General features: G+C 34.4%; 3 protein-coding genes, 1 long non-coding RNA gene and 1 other non-coding gene across 6 annotated transcripts; all 5 read left to right on the forward strand.

Moving 5' to 3' along the window:
- Positions 1-3,103: 3,103 nt before the first annotated feature.
- Positions 3,104-4,904, forward strand: LOC133780211 (uncharacterized). The gene is made up of 3 exons (XR_009869167.1): positions 3,104-3,230; positions 3,373-3,456; positions 4,869-4,904. It is a non-coding gene; the product is annotated as an uncharacterized LOC133780211 (long non-coding RNA).
- A 794-nt stretch (positions 4,905-5,698) lies between these two features.
- LOC133780213 (uncharacterized) lies at positions 5,699-6,527 on the forward strand. The gene is made up of 2 exons (XM_062220077.1): positions 5,699-6,281; positions 6,382-6,527. The coding sequence occupies exons 1-2, from the start codon at positions 5,706-5,708 to the stop codon at positions 6,505-6,507; spliced, it is 702 nt and encodes a 233-aa protein (XP_062076061.1). The 5' UTR covers positions 5,699-5,705; the 3' UTR covers positions 6,508-6,527.
- Positions 6,528-9,019: 2,492 nt separating this feature from the next.
- Positions 9,020-11,767, forward strand: LOC133834260 (uncharacterized). Its single transcript, XM_062263814.1, has 7 exons — positions 9,020-9,316; positions 9,872-9,962; positions 10,532-10,647; positions 10,804-10,863; positions 10,951-11,016; positions 11,119-11,317; positions 11,401-11,767. The coding sequence occupies exons 1-6, from the start codon at positions 9,260-9,262 to the stop codon at positions 11,308-11,310; spliced, it is 582 nt and encodes a 193-aa protein (XP_062119798.1). The 5' UTR covers positions 9,020-9,259; the 3' UTR covers positions 11,311-11,317; positions 11,401-11,767.
- Positions 11,768-12,345: 578 nt separating this feature from the next.
- TRNAT-AGU (transfer RNA threonine (anticodon AGU)) lies at positions 12,346-12,419 on the forward strand. Its single transcript has one exon. It is a non-coding gene; the product is annotated as a tRNA-Thr (tRNA).
- Positions 12,420-12,581: 162 nt separating this feature from the next.
- LOC133834261 (uncharacterized) lies at positions 12,582-19,746 on the forward strand. 2 transcript variants are annotated; one of them, XM_062263815.1, is made up of 18 exons: positions 12,582-12,960; positions 13,041-13,099; positions 13,209-13,340; positions 13,542-13,682; positions 14,566-14,622; positions 15,167-15,261; positions 15,939-16,071; positions 16,174-16,350; positions 16,523-16,710; positions 16,873-16,939; positions 17,278-17,411; positions 17,826-17,892; positions 17,980-18,042; positions 18,134-18,378; positions 18,484-18,613; positions 18,821-18,913; positions 19,028-19,213; positions 19,435-19,746. In XM_062263815.1, the coding sequence occupies exons 1-18, from the start codon at positions 12,660-12,662 to the stop codon at positions 19,717-19,719; spliced, it is 2,553 nt and encodes an 850-aa protein (XP_062119799.1). In that variant the 5' UTR covers positions 12,582-12,659; the 3' UTR covers positions 19,720-19,746. The 2 variants fall into 2 exon arrangements, with proteins under 2 accessions (XP_062119799.1, XP_062119800.1); XM_062263816.1 differs by having other exon boundaries at positions 12,848-12,960; positions 13,205-13,340.
- Positions 19,747-21,698: the final 1,952 nt, after the last annotated feature.

Raw genomic sequence — 21,698 nt, forward strand, 5'->3', positions numbered from 1 at the left:
CGCACCTCCGTGAAACCCAGCCACCTTTACCACCTTAGACGCGCACCTCCATGAAACTCAGCCAAGAACACCCCAGCCGCACCATCGACGAACACAAACTCAATCTGCGCATCTCTGCGCGATTCCATTCGCGAGCCCCCAAATCCAAAAAGACAGGGATAGGCCGAGGTGAGGGAAGTGCTGGTGGTGGTCGAAGGCGGGGAAGAAGGGTGGCGCTTAGGCTGTGTGCGATTTGTGGTGCTTGGAGTTGTGCAAAACTACGGGGATGGTTGGGTTTGCGACGGGGTTTTGCGCGTAGGGGATGGGGGTTTTTGGTGGTGGTTGGAGGCGAGGGAGGAGATTGGTTCGTGGTGAGATCTGTTTTTTTTTTTTTTTTTCTGTCTTGAGATCTGTGGTAACTGGTTACTTTCACGTTGTTTGTTTGTATATTTTAGGAGGTAACTGGTTACCTTCACATTCTAATATGTGTGTATATTTCTGGGTTCTATATGGTAACTGGTTACCTAGGTTACTAAATCATACTTATTTTTTTTTTCCTTCAAATGTGATGTTTTTTTTTTCATTTCTAATATGAGTGACTCGTCAACCTCTTATGATAACTGGTTACCCCTCTTATGGCAGTAAGTTATTAATCGCACTGTAGCTGGTTACCCTTCCTGATACATGTTATTTGACCTCTAAGATTATTTTTTACATAAATATGAAAAAACAAACAAATAACTGGTTACCCCTCTAGATAAATGTTATTTAAGCTATTTACCTAACATCTAGATAAATGTAGGATTTTTTTTACATAACTTTGAAAAATTAATTAAGTAACTAGTTACCTTACCCAAATTTTGAAAAAAAAATGTACAACCTAAAAAAAAAGGAAAAAAATGTTTACAATAAATAAAAAAAATAATAAACACAATTCATATTACAAAAAAAAAAAAAAAAATTTGCAAAACAACCATGGAAAAATTTAATATAAAAATAGTTATATAAAATTAATATAAAAAAATAATCAAATAAGCTAAAAAAATAATCAAATTACAAACATACCCTTCCAAATTCATAAAACTTGATTAAGAGTGAAAATATGGCATAAACAAACTTTTATACAAAAATATGAGAAACTGAACCCATATAAGTGAAATTAAAACAAAAAAAGCCATAGATTAACTTTTATTGAAAAAAAAAACTATATTTTTGCACAATCTATTAAAATTCACATATAACATGTAATTTTCACCATTTTTATAAACTAATTTTAATATTAATAAGGGAATACACTATTTTAGTCACTGAGCTAATACAAAGTACCAGATATTCATCCAAGTTTTCATAAATACCAAAATTGTTTCTTATGTTTTGTTGCTCATACCAAAATTGTACCCTGCACCTAATTTTAGCCCAAATTTTTTTTAAAGGCCCTTTACCCTCACCTATATATTTTTTCTATAATTAAAATTACGTTTTATTCTTTTAATAAATAGATAATACTTAAACTTTATTTTAAAAAATATATAAACTTAAATGAATAATAAAATAATTAAAATCATGTATTACATTTTATTATTATTTGATATTTGATTTTAACTTTAATAAACTTGAAGTATTATTTATTTAAGTATGTATATTTATTATAAACAAAATATATAAGTGAGGATGAAGTGTCTTTGAAAAAATAATTTTGACCAAAAATAAGTTCATGGTATCATTTTGGTATGAATAATAAAACAAATGGTATTATTTTGGTACTTATGAAAATCAGGAAGCATAGTAGGTATTTTGCATAAACAAAAGAGAGCAAAATGGCATATTCCTTATTAATAACTTAAGCATAAAAGTCCCACAATTTTTCTCTCTAATTTGAAGAGTAATTTTTTTTTGGAAAATTTACAATTATATACATAAAATCTAAAGTATTTACAAAAATACATTCAACCAAAATATTTACACAAATACTAGTGCCACACTAGCATAGCATACCAGATTTTGAAAAAAATTGGAAAACCCTACTTCCTAATTTTTTTTGGGTTGTAAAAACTTACCTTTTGGTTGCTTATGATACCGATAAGATACTAATTGATTACTCTTTTGTTTTAAAGCTTTATTTTTAGATCATATTGTTTAAGTTGCTTTTGGTTACCTTTAAATTCATTTGTAGACATCTTAATACATAAATTAGTTATTTTTATGTTATATTATTGCGTCTTACTGATTAAGATACATTTTGGTAGCCTTCAAGCTTATTTAAAAAAACTAATGAGTTGTCATATAATGTAATAAGTTACAACATAGTTTATTAAAAAAAAAATTAGTATACTACACGGTAACTTTTAAATGAAAACTTTTAATAGACTTTTTTAGTCACTCATGTAATTTACATGTCTTATTATTAATATATTTTTACGTTACCTTCAAGTCTATCTTTAAAACTAATTAGTTATCATATAGTATATAAAGTTACTCCTATAATTCCAAGTTATCATGAATAGCTTATTAGAAAATGATATTATTTAGTGTACTGCAAAATTACTTTTAAAAACTACATTTTCATTGCTTTTTATAAATAATTTAAGCTAAACCAATTCGTTACATTTTGATATATGATTAAAAAAAAATTAGTATGCCACAAATTTGAAGTAACCAACAAACTTAGTGAGTTACAAAAAATAGTCTTCTTATGTTCTATTTAAAAGTTACCCAATAATATCCTAAAGGGTTATTACCGGCGAAAATACCCGATATTTACATGTTGTTCCACTTATACACCCAATCTTTATTTTTCGCGGTGAATATACTCAAACCCACATGAACTGTGTCTCCGTCACTACTTTACCCCTAACAGCGTTAAAAACGCTTACGTGGCCAATTGCGTGTACAAAACCAGACACATGTGCTTTAAAATATTAACTGCAAATCAAAAAAAAAATTTCCAACGGCTTGAACAGGGAATGATTTCTTTATACCCACATTTCATGTAGAAAAGGCAAACCCACATTCAAAGTTTTTTCTGAAACTAATTTCTTGAGACTACAAAGATCACAGAGGACGACGACGAAGACTGAGGACGAAGAACCCCCTGATTTTTACCATTTCGAATTGAGGAGGACGGCGAAGACTGAGGACGAAGAACCCCCTGCATTTTACCGTTTCGGATTGAGGACGACGACGAAGCAGGAGGAGGAACTGGAACAAAATGCCCATGCTTCGGACTGAGGACGAAGAACCCCCTGGATATGGTAAGCCCCTGACTGTGTTGTGCATGTACTTTTGTGGGATATTCTTTGTTTTGTTTGGGTAATGTGCTTTGTCGTATATCACATGAGTTTGTCCATTTTCCCACTAACTTTCTTTGTATTTTTTTATTATCTGATATGCTAGATCTGTGTGGGGGCCATTTTACTGTGGCAATGCACCATGGAGGAAATTTCTTCACTCCATTTGGCAACAAAAGGTATCATGGAGGTAAAGTTTCTTTTTTTGACTGGAATCACACTGATTACTTCAGTAGATATGAGTTGGATTGGATGGTGCAATGCTTAGGGTATAAATTGCCTGTGGGTTTTTTGTGGAAGCCTAAGGAGAAGCATTTGAATTTGGCTGAAATGGTAATTGGCGATAAACAAATTATTGAAATGGTTGAAGATATGATGAGGAGAAAGTATAGACAAGTGGATATTTTTGTGGTCCAACCAGAAAGAACTTTGGAGTTGGAATGGAGTAAGGAGAAAGATGCAATTCCTTATATCCCAGAACTTTCTAAGAAGACGGTGTGCACTATAGAAGAGTTGCCTGATGATACAACTATCCCAGCAGATGTAGTGGTCAACCCATTATCAGATGATGAAGATCCTTGATTTGATCACAATGAAATTAGATATGAGGATGGTCCTGAAGTTGTAGACATTGACTCTGTGAACTCTGAAGATGAGGACCCTTTTTTTGTTGTCAATATGCCAGAGGAATGGACACAATCTAGTTGTGTCATTGAAGACTTGCCTGATGATGCAGATGTAGTTGTCAATGTGGTTGTCAATCCAAAACTCAATTGTGCTGCAGAAGAGGCCCAAGTTGGAGAAGAGGTCGAATATGAGTATGAGTATAATGATTTTGGCCCAAGTCAAAATGATGAAGCTGATGTTGGTGAGAATATTCAGAGTGAAAGTGATGTTGGTGAAAGGGGTCTAGAGAGTCAGCATGATGAAGCTGCTGTTAATGAGAATGGGCAAAATGAAGGTGAAGCTGCTGTTAATGAGAATGGGCAAAATGAAGGTGAAGGTAATGAAGAGTCTGAATTTGTTATGGAGGAGGAGGAGTACATGCAGAATGAGGGTGAGGCTGAAGGGATGTTTGCTAATGCTAATCCTGCAACATGGTGGCATTCAGTTACAGACGGTTGTAGCCAAGCTGATCCAAATGATGATGAAGGTGCTTATGTTAGTGAGGAAGACCTACAAAGTTTGTCTAGTTCAGATGAGGATGGTAATGCCAGGAGGAGAAAAAGATCCAACAACCAATTCAATCATGCAACAAACATGGATAACTTCAGATTTAAATTAGGCATGCTTTTTGCTACCGTGGACCAATTTAGAACTGCATTGAAGGAGCATTTTATTAAGATTAACAGGGAGTATGTTTGGCTGGCCAATGACCAAAGTCGGGTAAGGGCAAAATGCAAGAGTGCAGGCTGCAATTGGGTCATTTATGCAAGAGTCCAACTGTCAGACAAGCGCTCATTCAGGGTAAATACATTGGTGGATAGGCACACGTGTGGATTGGTTTTCAACAACAAACATGCAACCTCCAATTGGCTTGCAAAGCATTATCTTGAACAGTTCAAAATAAACCCAAACTTAACTTACTCTGGTTTCATGCAGCTAACAACACGTACTCAGTTTTCAAGAACAACAAGGTCAACTTTCTACAGAGCAAAGAATTGTGCAAGAGTGATGTTAGAAGGAACTATAAGGGAACAATATGCCATACTGGAAGATTATTGCAAGCAACTGTTAGAGACAAATCCTGGGAGCACATCAATATTGAAAACCAGAATGCAGGATGGAAAGAGGTTATTTGAAAGGGTGTATATATGTCTTAAAGCTTGTAAAGATGGATTCGTCAATGGTTGTAGGCCCCTTATCTGCTTGGATGGTTGTTTTTTAAAAGGATATTGCAAAGGAATGTTATTAGCTGCAATTGGCATTGATGCAGCAAATGCCATGTTTCCAGTGGCTTATGCTGTAGTGGAGAAGGAGTACACAGGTAGCTGGACATGGTTTTTAAATTTATTGAAGGAGGATTTGAAGATTGATGAACCAGAGAGATTAACAATGATTTCAGATAGGCAAAAGGGCTTAGAAATAGCATTAAGTACTGTATTTCAAGGTTCGGAAGTGAGATTCTGTGTGAGACATATGCATGCCAATTTCAAGAAGCAATTCCATGGACTCTTACTTAAGCAAATGATGTGGGCCGCTGCAAGGGAAACAACTAAAGTGGAATGGAAAAATAGGATGAATGAAATTAAGCAAGAGAATTTCAAGGCGTATGAATGGCTGATGAAAAAAAACCCAGAAGAATGGACCAAGTCTCATTTCAGGGAGCATGTGAAATGTGACCTTCTTATTAATAACCTCTGTGAAAGTTTCAACAATGCCATTCTTGATGCCAGAGATAAATCTATTATCACTTTGCTAGAAAATATTAGGCATTGGATGATGAGTTTGTTCTGCAATAGAAGAATGAGTGTCTCTAAGTGGGTGCATCCTGTTTCCAAAAGAATTATGGACATCATTGAGAAAAACAAGAATGTTGCTAAGCATTGTTTCCCTATGCTTGCTGGAGGTGGTAAGTTCCAGGTAAATTTATTGCAAAGCATCAATGCTCAGTCATTTGTTGTGAACTTGGAAACGAAAACATGCACATGTAGGCTATTCCAATTGTCTGGCATACCATGTGGGCATGCTTTAGCTGCTATCTGGTTTTCAAACCTAGATCCAGTGGGATTCATAGATGACTACTACAAGAGGCAAGCATATGAAGAAACTTATGCGACACCAATCGAACCAATGCCTAGCCCAGATAAGTGGCCTGACACTGGTCTGAATCCGATACATCCTCCAACAGAGACAATTTTACCTGGAAGGCCTAAAAAGTCTAGAAACAAAGAGGCAGATGAACCACCACCTACTACTGCAACAAAGGCTAGGAGAGTTGGCCAAGTTAATCACTGCAGCAATTGTAAGCAAACAGGCCATTCACGAGTAACATGCAAGAATGCAACTATGGAGGTAATCTTGGTACACAGTATGCCAGACTTGTATTCATTTGCAGTTAAAATGAATGTGATTTGCTTAAGTATGATGAGTTATGTTTTTGGTTTAATTACAGCCTGCAAGGCAAAAAAAGAGAGGAAGACCACCATCTCAGAATCCTACTACTGAAACTATTAAAAGGAAGGAGCGAGCTAAGAGACAGAAGCAAAGGAATGGTGGTTCCACATCTCAGACCAACTAAGAAGCTGCTCTTTAATCTTAAACCCTTTTGATGTAGAAAACTCGTTTTCTTTTTGGTGTAGTCGCCATACAATATAGGCATTACCATACTTTTGACATGTACATATTCAGTCTGACTTTATCAATATTTTGGGACATCTTGGCCATTAGGAATACTTTTGACATGTAGACATTATGCTACTTAATATGTCATATGTTTGCTCTGTAAAGTTGAAAATATTAATCAATGACAAAATATCTGGTTTGGTGCATCATTCTATTATGCTTGAAAGCAACACTAAATAAATATATTTCTCTTACATTCAATGAAGCCATGATTTTTTTTCAGGGAAGGGTCGAACACTAAATAAAATACATCATTCTTATTATGCTTGAAAGCAACACTAAATACAATAAACTGGGAAGTCGAACATTACATAATTTTTGTCAGCCAATACACAATTACAAAAAAAAAAAACAACAACATCATCTTCCTCACATTTCCCTTTACCAACCAGGAACTTGCACGAACTCTTCCATCCAAACTCCCATTCATATAGCCACAATGTTGACATTGAAAAGGCTCTACACTAGGTTCAAAGCAAGACTCATATCTATCTTCATATTCATAATATCTGCCCAGATCACCATCAAACTCACGTACTCTTCTTAGCAAACCAGGTATCACCATCTTTGACCTTTCACACATAGGGGGGTCAATCCATTGGAAATAGTTACAACCCCCATTCCACTGTTCACAAATAGTTTTCTTGAATTAATTTATTTCCAAGCTAATAATATATAAAGGAAAAAGAAGACAAAAAATATAAACAGGCTCACTTTCATCCTATAGCAAGATTTGAACCGTCTCCCTGGATTATCATCGGTCCATGATGTCCTCTCCACTGTTTCTGCCCCACAATCACAATGCTTACGACAAGCTTGATATACACCTTGTGCCCTAGATCTCGACGACCTCATTTTGGCTCCACCTCGGTTTATTGATTCGCCCCAAGACACACTTGGGTCTTCCCCTTTCATCTCTTCTCTCTTCTTCTACAATGGAGATCTCTCGTGCATATGGTATTTAAGGATTTAAAGCTTTTTTTTTTCAATCAATAATTAAAAACTTACCTGGGCTAAATGATGTGTCTGGATTTGTACACGCAATTGGCCACGTAAGCGTTTTTAACGCTGTTAGGGGTAAAGTAGTAACGGAGACACAGTTCATGTGGGTTTGAGTATATTCGCCGCGAAAAATAAAGATTGGGTGTATAAGTAGAACAACATGTAAACATTGGGTATTTTCGCCGGTAATAACCCTATCCTAAATAATCTATTTTAAAAAAGTTACTTGAAATGTTTTTAAATAACTTTAAAGTTATTTAGAATACCATATGATATCTTTTAAATATAAAATAAGAATAAAAAATTTAGTATATTAAATTTTGTTTAAGTTTAAAATTTAGTTACTTTTTAGTCAACCGAATATACAAAAGAAACTAAAAAATTGCTTTTTATTTTGGTCATTTTTTCCGACAATGATGAAAAAACATATACTTCCCTTATATCAAAATGATCATCTTGAAGAGTTGGTCGCGATTATACCGCTCTTGAGCCTAATTGAGTAGCGATATGGCTGAGAAATATTTTTGAAATTAAGGAGAAGAGAGAGAATGTAATAAACTAAAAAAAAAAAAAGAGACAAGGTGTAGAGAAAGAGAGAGAAAAAAAGCTGACAATAGTACTACATTAGCAATATTTATGTACATTAAATTATGTACGGTATTTTTGTAATTAAATTGTGAAAAACGGTGTGAAGTGTAAATTTCTCAATTTTTTTATTGTGGGTATCACCTAATTTTTTCTTCTCACTTTTGTTTCCCTCCCCATTTTCTCTCTTGCCAAACTAACCTTCATTTTATGTTCTCTCCAAAACTTTCTTTCCTCTCTCATTTTCTCCCACAAACAAACAAAGGTTAGAGAACTATAAAAGAATTATGCACTTGTTTAGTGCTTCCAACAAATAAAAAACTCAATTTTATAATAAATACCATAGTTTATATATTAATGAAAATATCAAACACAATCCACTCCGATTATACTAAAACATAGTTTATATAAAATGTGATTTTTTTTTTTAGAATTTTGTCGAACTCCTTTCTTGCCTTCTTTTATTATAATTTTTGTAATTATGTTATTTATGTAAAATTTCAGTTACTAAAAGTAATGAAATGGAAAGAGCATATAAAGTTTTTACGGATTTATTTGTACCAAAATATTTCTACATATGATGTCTATTTTGGTATGAGAACGTAATTTTATAATAATTATTTTTAAAGTCGTAAAACTAAAAAATAAATAAAAAATGTTATTTTTCAAAAGCATTTTCTGACCGAGTTTGAGTTAGTTTTCAAGCCCATCTTGGTTTCGATTGGGCCTTATTTCACAAAAAATGGGCTTTTTTATTTATTATTTTATTTTAAATTTTCAATAGTTTTTTTATTTTTAAAAAAAAGCAATGAAGACTAGTCTTCTGGCTTTAGTTTTTTTGATTTTCCTGAAAAGTGTTTGGAAAGATCGAAAAAAGCAAACGCTACCAGGCTCTGTGTCTTCTTCTTCTTCCTCTTCTCTAAAAGATCGATCAAAGCTGACCTAACCTAACCTTCAATCTCAATCTCAATTCCAATCGCAATCGCCGCTGATTGCTTTCCTCTAGTCGATGAGCTCTACCTGAAACTTACAGATAAGTTTAACACAAAACCTCAATTACCATGGGTCAAGCTTTTCGCAAGCTTTTCGATGCCTTCTTCGGCAACACCGAGATGCGAGTATGTCTGCTCTTTCTCTCGTTCTTATTTTTCCTGATTTTTTTTGTTTATTTATTTATTTGCAACTTATAATTAAATTGATGGGGAATTCGATTTGTTTTAGTTATGAATTTTATTCCGTTAGTGTAAAAATATGTAGTTATTTGAATGAGTGATGATTTATTATCAGGATTCTTACTCTGCCGTACGAATTTTCCTTTAAATTTATTAGTTTTTTGTTTTTGGAACTCGTGGCTGTTGCTTTCGGTCGAATATGATTCTTTTTTTTAATAATATGGACATGGGTATTGATTGGTCTGTTGAATTTGAATTGAACTCAGTATTGTAGATTTCAAATGTCATTAAATGCTTTTAAGTACTAAGTACATTGCTCAGTTCAAACCTCAAACTTAATGATGTTGCTTTCGGCTTTGGATTTTTTTAATCTTAATTCCACTTGCTTGACTTGTGAGCTTTTGTATTGTATTAGCTTTAAATGAGCTAGTCTTGTTTTTTCCTCTTAGTGCTTAATTAGTTTGCTTTGCTTAATCTCCATGTTTAAATGGGTTGGCTTAGGTTGTAATGCTAGGTCTGGATGCAGCTGGTAAGACTACCATTTTGTACAAGCTGCACATTGGAGAGGTTTTGTCGACTGTTCCCACGATTGGTATGTCAATTTGTTCGTTTAAGTTGGACATGTGTGGTTCTATCTTGTATTTATGATGAAACTAGGCTCTCTTGCCCAGGAAAATATAGCAATCATTATGTACTTATTCAGAAGGAACTCGAACCTCAGACTTTGTGAAAGTAAACCACTGTCTAAACATTTGAGCCACCTCACTTGGGTTGACATGTGTGGTTGTATTTTATATTTATGGTTTTATCATAATTGTCTTTTTCATTCCATCGAAAATGGATTTATTCATTTATTTCTTCCTTCCTTTTTTGTTGGATGGTACAAAAAGATTCTTGCCATTACTCAGTTTTACATCTTTTGACCGTTGGGATTTTGGGTTCTTTCATAGCATCAGGATTCTCTTTTAAGACTTTTCTTTTTTCTTATTGTGTTAAGGGCAAGGTCCCATTGGTACTTGCATTTGGATATCATTTCATTGACAGCATTTCCTTTGCTATTTATACCTATTTGAAGTTACTGTACACCACAGTTCTTTATACTCTTACAGGGAGACAATTTTTCTGTGAACTTTTCTGTAAAGACATTTGTGTCTCTTGCAGGTTTCAATGTGGAGAAAGTACAGTATAAGAATGTCATATTCACAGTTTGGGACGTCGGGGGCCAAGAGAAGCTAAGGCCACTATGGAGGCATTACTTTAATAACACAGATGGATTGGTAATGTTCCTGCTTGTGTTTTCTGTATTCTTGTCTAATGACTTCTTTTATTGTTCTGTCTTTGTTGGAATTTCATTTCTGGTCTTCCTAATGTATCATTGATGATCTGACCGTTAAGGATCTTTATATTGATATTTGATATCTTTGATTCTGCAGATCTATGTTGTCGATTCCTTGGACAGAGAGAGAATTGGAAAAGCAAAAGCAGAGTTTCAGGTTTTAAATCTTGAATGAATTACAATTGGATAACATGCATTTTGCAGTTGAAGTTTGTTTTCCAACTTAACTAGTTTTATGTTTCAGGCTATCATCAGTGATCCATTTATGCTCAACAGTGTCATCTTGGTGTTTGCCAATAAACAGGACATGGTAAGCTGCACTAGTAAATATGTTTCATGCGAGGACACACTTAATTTTCACGACAACTTGGGTTAATTTGTCGCGTTTTCTTTTCCTCTTTCCCCGCCAAAGAAAGGAGCAATGTCACCAATGGAAGTATGCGAAGGACTGGGCCTCTTCGATCTCAAGAACAGAAAATGGCACATACAAGGGACATGTGCGCTCCGTGGAGATGGACTTTACGAGGGCTTGGACTGGTTGGCCGAGACACTCAAAGAGATGAGAGCCGCTGGATACTCTTCAGTTGGCACCTCATCATTCTAATTCCCGGGTAAAACGCTCTTCACAATCATACCTCATTATCACCACCCGCACTACATTTAGATTACAAACGACTTTCCTCTCGTTCTATAGGTTTGTCTCGAGCAAGGGGCATTTCGATTGTTAAAAGCTGAAGAATCGACCTTTTGCGCGTTGATAAATCCTGACTGGATTAATTTGATTTGATTTAGAGGCTAATGACCGTTCACTAGGAGCTTTTCCGCGTTTTCCTTCGCCTTTCATGGTGGCGCTCGAAGTTGAAAGAAAACTTCCTCCAATGTATATTTTTTGTTTTCGAAGATTTGCAGGATGTGCCTTTGATGAAAATATAAACCTACAAATACTAGGATTATGTATGCTTATATGCTTCCCCATGTTTAACATTCCTATGCATATATGCCTATATATATATATAGATGGGATTGAGATATAGAATTGTGATATTTATTTTCTCTCTCAATTTTGCAAATGACCTAACTACATAATATGAGGTAACGTTTTCACTTATGGCTAGTAGACTTCCACTAAACTAATGAAACGTATAAAATTTGCAAAATCACTTGAGCAATATTAACATATTATCTACTAATTTTCACGAAATTGTTATTAATCATTGCTTTAAAGCAAACCCATTAATTAACAAATATTATAGGGTCTGATTGGTTCGCGAAAGAGTATATGTGATTGGTAGAGAATCTGAAAATATAAAAAAAATGATAGATTTGTAGGATTTTAGGATATAATGATTTGGATTGGGAGAAAACTTAAAAATAATATTTTTTATTTTGTAGCTTAAAATTAGAATTAATATTTAGATTGAGAATTTGAAAATAAATAACCAATAAATATTTATGTAGGTTCTATCAATTTTAAGTTTTAGAAATCATAAAATTAAATTTGGATTTACTGCTCATTTTAGAGTTATTAAAGGGAGAAAACTAAACAAAAAAACAAAAGAAAAATAAAAGTTAGCAATAATAGTATTTTAACCCATTTATATTTGCCTTTCTTTAATATCATAAACACACAGAACAAAAAGCTCTCGTAGCTCAGTTGGTTAGAGCACCCGTTTAGTAAGCGGGAGGTCTTGAGTTCGACTCTCAACGAGAGCAGAAATTATTATTTTATTTTTACATTTTTATTTATTTAATTTCTCTCAAAATTCGTGGAATTATCCTAACCAGAAATAATTCCCTTTTATTTATTATTATTTTTTTCGATTTTATTTTAATTAATATTTATATTGAAAGGGATAACTACCACAACCACCTGAATTTGTGAAATTATATTCTTTTTCTAGAGAGAGAAAGTGAGGAGAGAGAGAGAATCAGGGAGAGGCAGAGACGCAGACGATGGTCTCATGCCAAACCCCCGCAAAAGCCAACGCAATGTTGGCTCACCGATTCCATCGCCGGAGTACGGCCAAGCTCCGATACCTCCTTGCTCCCAAATTCGCCGTCTCTTCCTCCCTCAACTCCGTCTTCACCTCCGCCAACGTCATCGCCGCTGCCGCTGCTTCCGGCTCCACCTCCCTCCACGGCGCCGTCACCTCCACCATCACTCATGTTGCCGTCACCGCCGTCGCGATTGCCTCCGGCGCTTGTCTTTCCACTAAGGTCGATTTCTTGTGGCCGAAACTAGATGACCAACCAGGTCCTCTTCTTCTCCACTCCATATTTTGCTACATTCATAGTTTTTTTTTCTTTCTAAATATTGATGAACGATGTTGTTAGGTTCTCACATACTGGAAGGAGTAGATGTAACTGGATATCCTATCTTTAGTGATCCAATGGTATACCATCACTGTCACTATTATTCACCCATTCAATCTTTCATGGTTCTGTGCTTGATTATATATTAGTCATCTGATGCCTCTGGAATTTGTCCATTTGTGAAGGCAGGTGCAGAAAGCTATTCACTTTGCTAAAATAGCTCACCATGGCCAACTTCGCAAAACTGGAGACCCTTATTTGACTCATTGCATCCATACTGGACGAATCTTAGCTATGTTGGTCCCCTCTACCGGCAAAAGAGTACATATCTTTCTCATTCTCAATCTCATTACACCTGATTGTTGTTTTGTAATGACCATAATGACAGTATTATTCTGATTTAGGGAGAAAAAACCTTTCGATTTCTTGTTTTACTTCATTCAAGTTTGTGTATTGATACAACAAGAAGTGATTTTGCTGAACAAAATTACAATCCCTTCATTAACCTGAAATCTGTTGCAGGCTGTTGAAACTGTTGTGGCTGGAGTTCTTCATGATGTGGTTGACGACACATGTAAAAGTTTGCAAAACATAGAAGAGGAATTTGGTGAGGATGTAGCTAGGTTGGTGGCTGGTGTTTCCAGGTTGAGTTATATTAATCAGGTATAACAAATAGCTTGTGAGAGAAATATATATAATTGTAATTGGTCTTTTGATTGCTTTTCTCATAAAAACAGTTAGGCATCTTGTAACTTTTGTTTTTTTTTTTTGGACACTAATAGCTTGTGAGAATATGAATGTCTCCATATTGTCAAACTGTAAAGTCCTAGAAGAATACTTGTTCTCTTGAAGATAACCATTCCATGCCTATGAGGGTAGACTATATTACATCTGACCCTACCAATTATGAAAAGTAAAGAGGTCGTGTATAGTTTTGTTGTTTCTTCTTCTTAATCAGTTTAAAGAGATATCTTTTCTTTTGTTAAAAAGGTTAGATTTTGGCACTTCATAGGATTTTAGCATTATATACTAATAATGGAGAGAAACTGAACCATTTGATCTCATGGATGGTTACAGTGTAAAACAGAGTTGAAGGTAAACATTTAGAGATACAAATTTTATAGTCCATTTGGTCGTTTTCTCCTAATGGCTTAACATCAGTGTTTGCTTCTATTTATTTTGGGGGTCTTGGTCCTGCAAGTTCTGTTGCTTTAGCTAACTATTTCCAGTGATTAACTTACTTTGTAGATTGTTTGTGCAAGCCTATGGCTTTGGAATTTAATGTAAATGCTTGTCAAACCACATATGTCTGCTTGCAATCTTACTTTTCTGCTTTTAGTTTCCTTGACTTGTCAATTGATTGCGATCCTTCAGTGTGGTGTTTGATTAATATTGTTTTGTTTTTAATTCAACAGTACAATTGTGTTAGTTATGTGCTTCACTGTTTTTGAAATCTATTACTTGATTATGAATTTTGTATTGTCTTTTTAATCTCATATTTTAGTTCATTTTGATTTCATCATATGACTATTAATCTGCTATGCAGCTCTTGCGGAGACATCGAAGAATAAATGTGAACACTGGTACCCTTGGGCATGAAGAGGTACGCAACTTATTCTATATGCATTGATAGTAATTAGCCATGATTTAATGGTGGTAACTAGTTATTGATATATTCATTATACATCACATTGGATAAGACATAATTTTCTAATCTTAATGTCTTCGTAGTTTAATATGTGAGCTTTCAGGTAATCTTAAATCACAATTAGTCTCCTTAATTTAATGCATTATCTATGTTTGTTTCAATGCAGAAGCTTCTGTTGAGGTCTCTCAGCTACTCCTAATGTATATAATTGTAATTTGGATATTTTGTTAATTCCTGAGAGATATTGTCAGGCAATTTTCCTATTCCTCAACAATATGTACTCGGTTAATAATAATCAATGAGATGTTACTATGTGTGCACATGTACTAAGTTATTCTTTCAATTAAAGATTTGGTAAATGGGCATTTATTGTTTTGATGTATATGCATTTGTGCTGGTTGATGTTATTAGCTTTTTTTCAAACATGAATGACCATATGAGAACTAGAGCTTAGTTGATTATTTTTCTTTATCTTACACTTGCTTTGTTTACATTTCAGGCAGACAATTTACGAGTCATGCTCTTGGGAATGGTTGATGATCCACGTGTGGTTCTTATCAAGCTTGCTGACCGTCTTCACAATATGAGAACAATGTACAGATTCTCAACTTTATATGTTTTATGTATGTATATATATATATATATATATATCTGTATATAATTGATGTACCCCAACTAGGGTCTTCAATGAATAACATAGATAATAGACAAAATCTTAGAGGAAATTGATAATAGGAACAAAGAAAACAAGTAGGCAGATCTGATATTCGATATTGAATGCAGAAATGATAAGAAAACAATGGATACAATGAGGTATTTGAAAGACCTCAACTCTCCCAAGAGACGAAGCTCAAATTACAATACAATTCTCATGATCCCTCTCACTCTTCATACCCTCATATATATACTACTATTCTAGCTCATCCAAAAACCCCTATGCAATGACCCGTATACCCCTTATTACCTATATACTACCCATATGCGGGTTCTATCAATAATATTTATAGTGTTGTGCAACATCATGTACATCAATAATTGTGTTTCTTGAAGGTTAAAGTCGTGTCTTAATGTTGATTGATAATATTGTTATTTTTATATATCTTCTTTGGGATGTAATTTTTATAAATCTATGTGACTGTTCAAATACAATAAAGGGGTGTCTGATATTAGTTGTGCCATTTATTCTCTTACTTATCCTCCCTCTTATCCCACGCCATAACCTAATGCTCAAATAGTAGCAATTGATCACACTATATAACACTCTTTTACAGTTATGTTCTGCCATTGCAAAAAGCTCAAGCTGTTGCAAAGGAGACCCTCGCTGTTTGGTGTTCACTTGCTTCCAGATTGGGTTTGTGGGCATTGAAAGCTGAGCTAGAAGATTTGTGCTTTGCTGTACTTGAGGTCTATTATATCTTTTTGGTTTAGCTCCAAGTTTCATGCACTTGTTATTAGGGAACCTGCAATTCATGTTTTGATGGTATGTCTTGTACACTTCATATGCAGCCTCAAATCTTTCAGAAATTGAGAGCTGATCTAGCTTCTATGTGGAGCCCTAGCAGTAAAGTGGGAAACACAAAAAGAATATGTGCTAGAGCCAGCTTGCAACCCTTGGACAAGAAAAGCTCTGAATTTGATTGTGACGGGACTATGGCAGTTGATGAAGACATTACGAACATGAAAGTAAGCTTTTTTGCCAATGCCCTTTGCAAATTACTAAGACAGGCAAAACTACTTTGGGAAACAGGGGATGGTTGTAAAATCAACATTAAACCCATAGAGTAAAGATAAGTTTGAAACTAGTTAAAAATAAGCCAGTTGTTTATCTATTGTTGTTTCTTTTATTCAATTTCAGGATCTTTTGGAAGCAGTATTGCCATTTGATGTCTTGCTAGACAGAAAAAAGCGGTCAAGATATCTTAGTACTCTAGGAAAAGATCTAGAGACGACAAGACCGAAGGTTGTGCAAGATGCTGCGATTGCTTTACAGTCTCTAGTAGTTTGTGAGGAAGCGCTTGAACGGGAGTTGATTATTTCAACTTCGTATGTTCTGGTTTCACCTTTCACTGTTGTTACTTGTAGTTTATTTCAATTACATAGTTTGTGCATAATTTATTACCAGAATTGTCTACCATGCTGATTATGATGAAAATCAGAATCATTCAGACTAGTGCTTTAAAGCTCCTTTTTCTCTTGTACTTGCAGCTATGTCCCAGGGATGGAAGTAACTTTGTCTAGCCGTCTAAAGAGTTTATATAGCATCTACAGCAAGGTAATTAATATAATCAAGCAGTGTTAATTACATTAATCATAGGTGGGCTAGCGTGTTTTCCAAAACATAGTTTTGCCAACATTGTTGTGTGGAATGATGTTTGAAATCATGTCAATTCTTTCTTGTGAGATAAATGTGAAGGAGTGTTCCTTTCTGTTCCTTCAATCCAAACAAATCTGACATTACATTTACCGTTAAAAGAGAATGCTTCTATTTATACTTGACTTTAATATTTGCTCATATCACCTTATCTTCATTGTTTAAAGATTGGAAAAATGATCCTTGTTCAGAATTTCATCCCAGTAAAGAAATTGACATAGTTATCTATGTTGCTGTAGATGAAAAGAAAGGATATCGACATTGACCAAGTCTATGACGCCTGTGCATTAAGGGTAGTTGTTGGAGACAAGAAAGGAACTCTTCATGGGCCTGCTGTTCAATGCTGTTATAGTCTTCTCAACATTGTACACAAGTAAACCAAAATGAACCTTTTGTTCTGTTTCAGTTTTTTTATTTTATTTACATGAAACTGAATCAACATTATGGTTTATGTGAAAACCTATTGCCTGTTTTAATTATTATTTGAAAACCCTTGTTCATATGATGAATAAACTTGGGGCAGTGCTCCAGGGTTCAAATTACCCTAGACTCAAAACTTGGGGCCACTGGGAGGTCTCCCGGCCAAACAGTCAGGGCCCACAAATAAAAAAAATTAATTGAAAACCCTTGTTCATGTGGAGTTGCTCACTGATTTGTTACAAATGTTGATGTCGCAAGAGTTCATACATTTTTGTCAAATTGTTAAGCTAGTGAGGTAGATATACATGGAATCTTCACGTCATAAACCTATTATTGATGATAATGGCATATATGGTTTACTATGCAGACTTTGGACCCCCATTGATGGTGAATTTGATGATTACATTGTCAATCCAAAGCCTAGTGGCTATCAGGTTAGATTTCCTCCCGCCCCTATTTTTCACTACAAATTAAAAGTTTCTCGGGTAATTCTTACTATTGCTTTGTATTTCTGTTTGTAGTCTCTGCACACTGCAGTACAAGGTCCCGAAAGATCACCTTTGGAAGTTCAAATACGAACACAGGTAGGCTCCAAACTTTGTCGGACAATAGAAAACTCAGGATTTCTTTCTTGTATCTTTTAATTCAGCTACTCTCATTAACTCTTCTTACCAGAGAATGCATGAATATGCTGAACATGGACTAGCTGCTCATTGGCTTTATAAAGAAACTGGAAACCAGTTATCTTCCATACCTATCACAGATGAATCAGAAGTGGAGGCTGCTCCTTATTTCTCCAGTGATACTGAGGAACAGAATTCCATAGAATGCAATTTGTTACAGAAGTACAGTTTGCTGAAATCTGGACATCCAGTACTTAGAGTTGAAGGAAGCCATCTTCTTGCTGCTGTCATTATTAGGTATTTACTTCATCATATATCTAAATGAAAATGCTGCTGTCATTATTTGGTATACAGTTTTCGGTATACATGTCATTAAATTGTAGCACGTCTTTGAATATGCAGAGTAGAAAAGGGTGGTAAGGAGCTGCTTGTTGCTGTGAGCTTTGGACTGGCAGCTTCTGAAGCAGTAGCTGATAGAAGATCTTCATCCCAAATGAGGCGGTGGGAGGCTTATGCAAGGTTATTTAAAAAGGTTGAAATTTGATATGCTTTAAATATCTCGATTTGACAGTCTTAGATAATTGATGACTTTGTTCAGAGATAAATTAAATATAAGAGACAGAGTCAAGAGAGTTGAGCAAGTGCACAAGATAATGGAATGGAAGTGCCTTCTTTAATCAAGAATAGCTGAATCGATAATGGCTTATCATTCTAAACCTTGCATGTTTATGGCTTCCAGGTGACCGACGAGTGGTGGTGTGAACCAGGGCATGGGGATTGGTGTACTTGCCTAGAGAAGTATACACTTTCTCGAGACGGTATGTACCACAAGGTATGTTCATCATGTCTCATTCTCAGAAAATATCAGATCAATCTGGGCTGGTGTAGAGTGTCACCTTGAGAAGTAAAACCGAAACATTTATTAAACTTTTTGGTGGCCATGCAGCAAGATCAATTTGGGCGCCTATTGCCAACATTTCTTCAGGTCATTGATTTGACGGAGCATGAAGAATCTGACTATTGGGCTGTCGTGTCGGCTGTCTTCGATGGCAAACAGCTTGATTATTATACATCAAGGCCAAGTTTAAATGCTGTGACATGGAGCTCCATGGAGACTAGCATAAATAACAAGGTTTGCCTAGCAATTCACCAAATCCAGACCAGTTTTTGATCATGGCACTGAAATTTATTCATATCAAATTATTCGGCTGTCTTAATTGACTTTTACAAGAGAATTTCTTTTTTTATTATTCCTTATAAAATGATATTTCAGACACATTCGACATCATATCTAACACACTCGACATTCTGCATAAGATTCATGATGCTAATATTAGCTTTAAATTTGTATAGGTACGCCTACTAAGGACAATGCTGCGGTGGGAAGAGCAACTACACTCGGAAGCAAGTCTTGGACAAGAGAAGCTACGAGGAAAGTCTTACGGATCGGTCGTTCTTGGGGAGGTGGTAATTGTTTGTTGGCCCCATGGCGAGATAATGAGATTGAGCACTGGCAGCACTGCGGCCGATGCTGCTAGAAGAGTAGGACTCGAGGGAAAAATGGCTTTGGTGAATGGCCAATTGGTGTTGCCTAATACCAAGCTAAAAGATGGTGATGTGGTTGAATTCAGAATTTGATGACAAAATTTGTATTTGTGAAAATAATTGGGGAAGCAAAAAGAAATGTCAAATCATTCTAACAAGTATAGTGGAGAGAGAGAGTGAGAGAGAGAGAGAGAGAGAGCCCTTGTATAAAATGTATCTCATTTGTTCTTTTTGTTTCCCCTTCAGGCAATGTATATATAAGAATTTTCAATGTACATACGTGACAAAATATCACACCAAAAGTATAATGAAAATTCTTTCTCAAACGTATTTTAAAATTTTGGAATATGCATATATTTGTTCTCTTGAAGGTTTGTTGTGGTGATAGTTTTGGCAATTTAGTCATTTGAATTTCTTGTTTCTTGGCCAAAAAGTGACCAATTTGATAATTTTTTCTCATGAATTCAGCACTTGTAATACAATTAAAGCAAGCAATAAACACAAAATTTGTAATTAATTAAAACACACGGATTTCGACACACATATATACTAGATATAAGCAACGTGCATTGCATTGCACGTTTGTTTAATTTTATTTAAAAAAATTATTAATTATTTTTATTATGTTTTTAGGGATATTTGCAGCAAAATCCCTTATTCTTTTACAAAAGTTGAGACAAACCCTTGATAAAAAATTTTGGTGGCAAAACCCCCTTCCGTTAATGATTTGTTGCAACTTAACCATTTTAGGTGTTAAATGACACGTAAGCATGTTAAATGTTAACTAAGATACACGTGGCAACACTATATAGGGCCACATGTCAAAAAGTAAATTTAATTAATAAAAAATAGAAAAATAATTTTTTTTTTCAATTTAATTTTTTGTTTAATTTGAATTATGTGTTATTATTTTTAAATAGTAAAATATTAGAAAAAATAATTGAAACACTAAAAAAACTTAAAATAAAAAAAAAATTAAGAAATTTTTTCAAATAAATTTAAATTTTGAAGGGAATAAATTTTTAAAAAAAATTCAAATAAATTTAAAAAGTTTTTAAATTTATTTTTCTATTTTTTATTAATTGAATTTATTTATTTTAAAAATAATAATTAATTAGTTTTTGACATGTGGCCCTATAAAGTGTTGTCATGTGTGTCTTAGTTGACACTTAACTTGCTTATATGACATTTAACACAAAAAGTGTGTAACTTGCAACAAATCATTAATGGAAGGGGGGTTTTGCCACCAAATTTTTTTTATTGGGGATTTTGTCGCAACTTTTTGTAAAAGAATAAGAGATTTTGTCGCAAATAACTCATGTTTTTATGATTGCCATATAAAATTTTAAAAAATAATCAACATAATATATAAAAGAATGACAAATGAAAAATTAAACCAAAACACTGTGTATGGTTTTTTTCTATAATAATAATAATATGATAATCTTTTAAATCACAAACTATCGTACAAAACATTCATGATATGATTTAAACACACACTTGAAGCTTTGAAACCCTAGACTAAACGAACCACGCGATGCGTCGCCTGGGCTGTTATGGGGTGTCCGTACAGTTCTGTAATGTAGCTCCAAAACTTAAATTTAAATGTTCTAATCTCATTGGTTGAGTCTAATGAGGGTCCTATACTATTTAAGGGGTTCATATGAGTTAATTGGTGAATTAATCACTCACCTCTCTCTGTCTCTCTAACTCTCTCTAGCTCCAAGATTACTAGTTTTCTCCAAGATCTTCATCAAGAAAGCTTGACTTGTATGAAAGATCAATGCTTGTGTATCCCAATCTCATTGCATTGTTGTAGCTTCAAGCATTTCCATAGAGAATGCTAGGAATATAGATTTGGACAACAAATCTTTGTTTGTGTCAAACCTTGCAACTTTTGTGTTTCACATAAAATCATAGCTTATGATTTTATGTTCCTAGGGTTTGTTCTTCAAGGAAGGTCCACTCTAAACTCTAATCTCATTGTGTTTATATAATTTGTGTTTAACTATTCTCAAAGGTTGATTTACCTGTATCTTCTGTCTCGAGTTGTATCACAAACCAAATGTTAT

This window comes from Humulus lupulus, chromosome 5 (genome assembly GCF_963169125.1).
Source record: "Humulus lupulus chromosome 5, drHumLupu1.1, whole genome shotgun sequence".
NCBI classification, from domain to species: domain Eukaryota; kingdom Viridiplantae; phylum Streptophyta; class Magnoliopsida; order Rosales; family Cannabaceae; genus Humulus; species Humulus lupulus.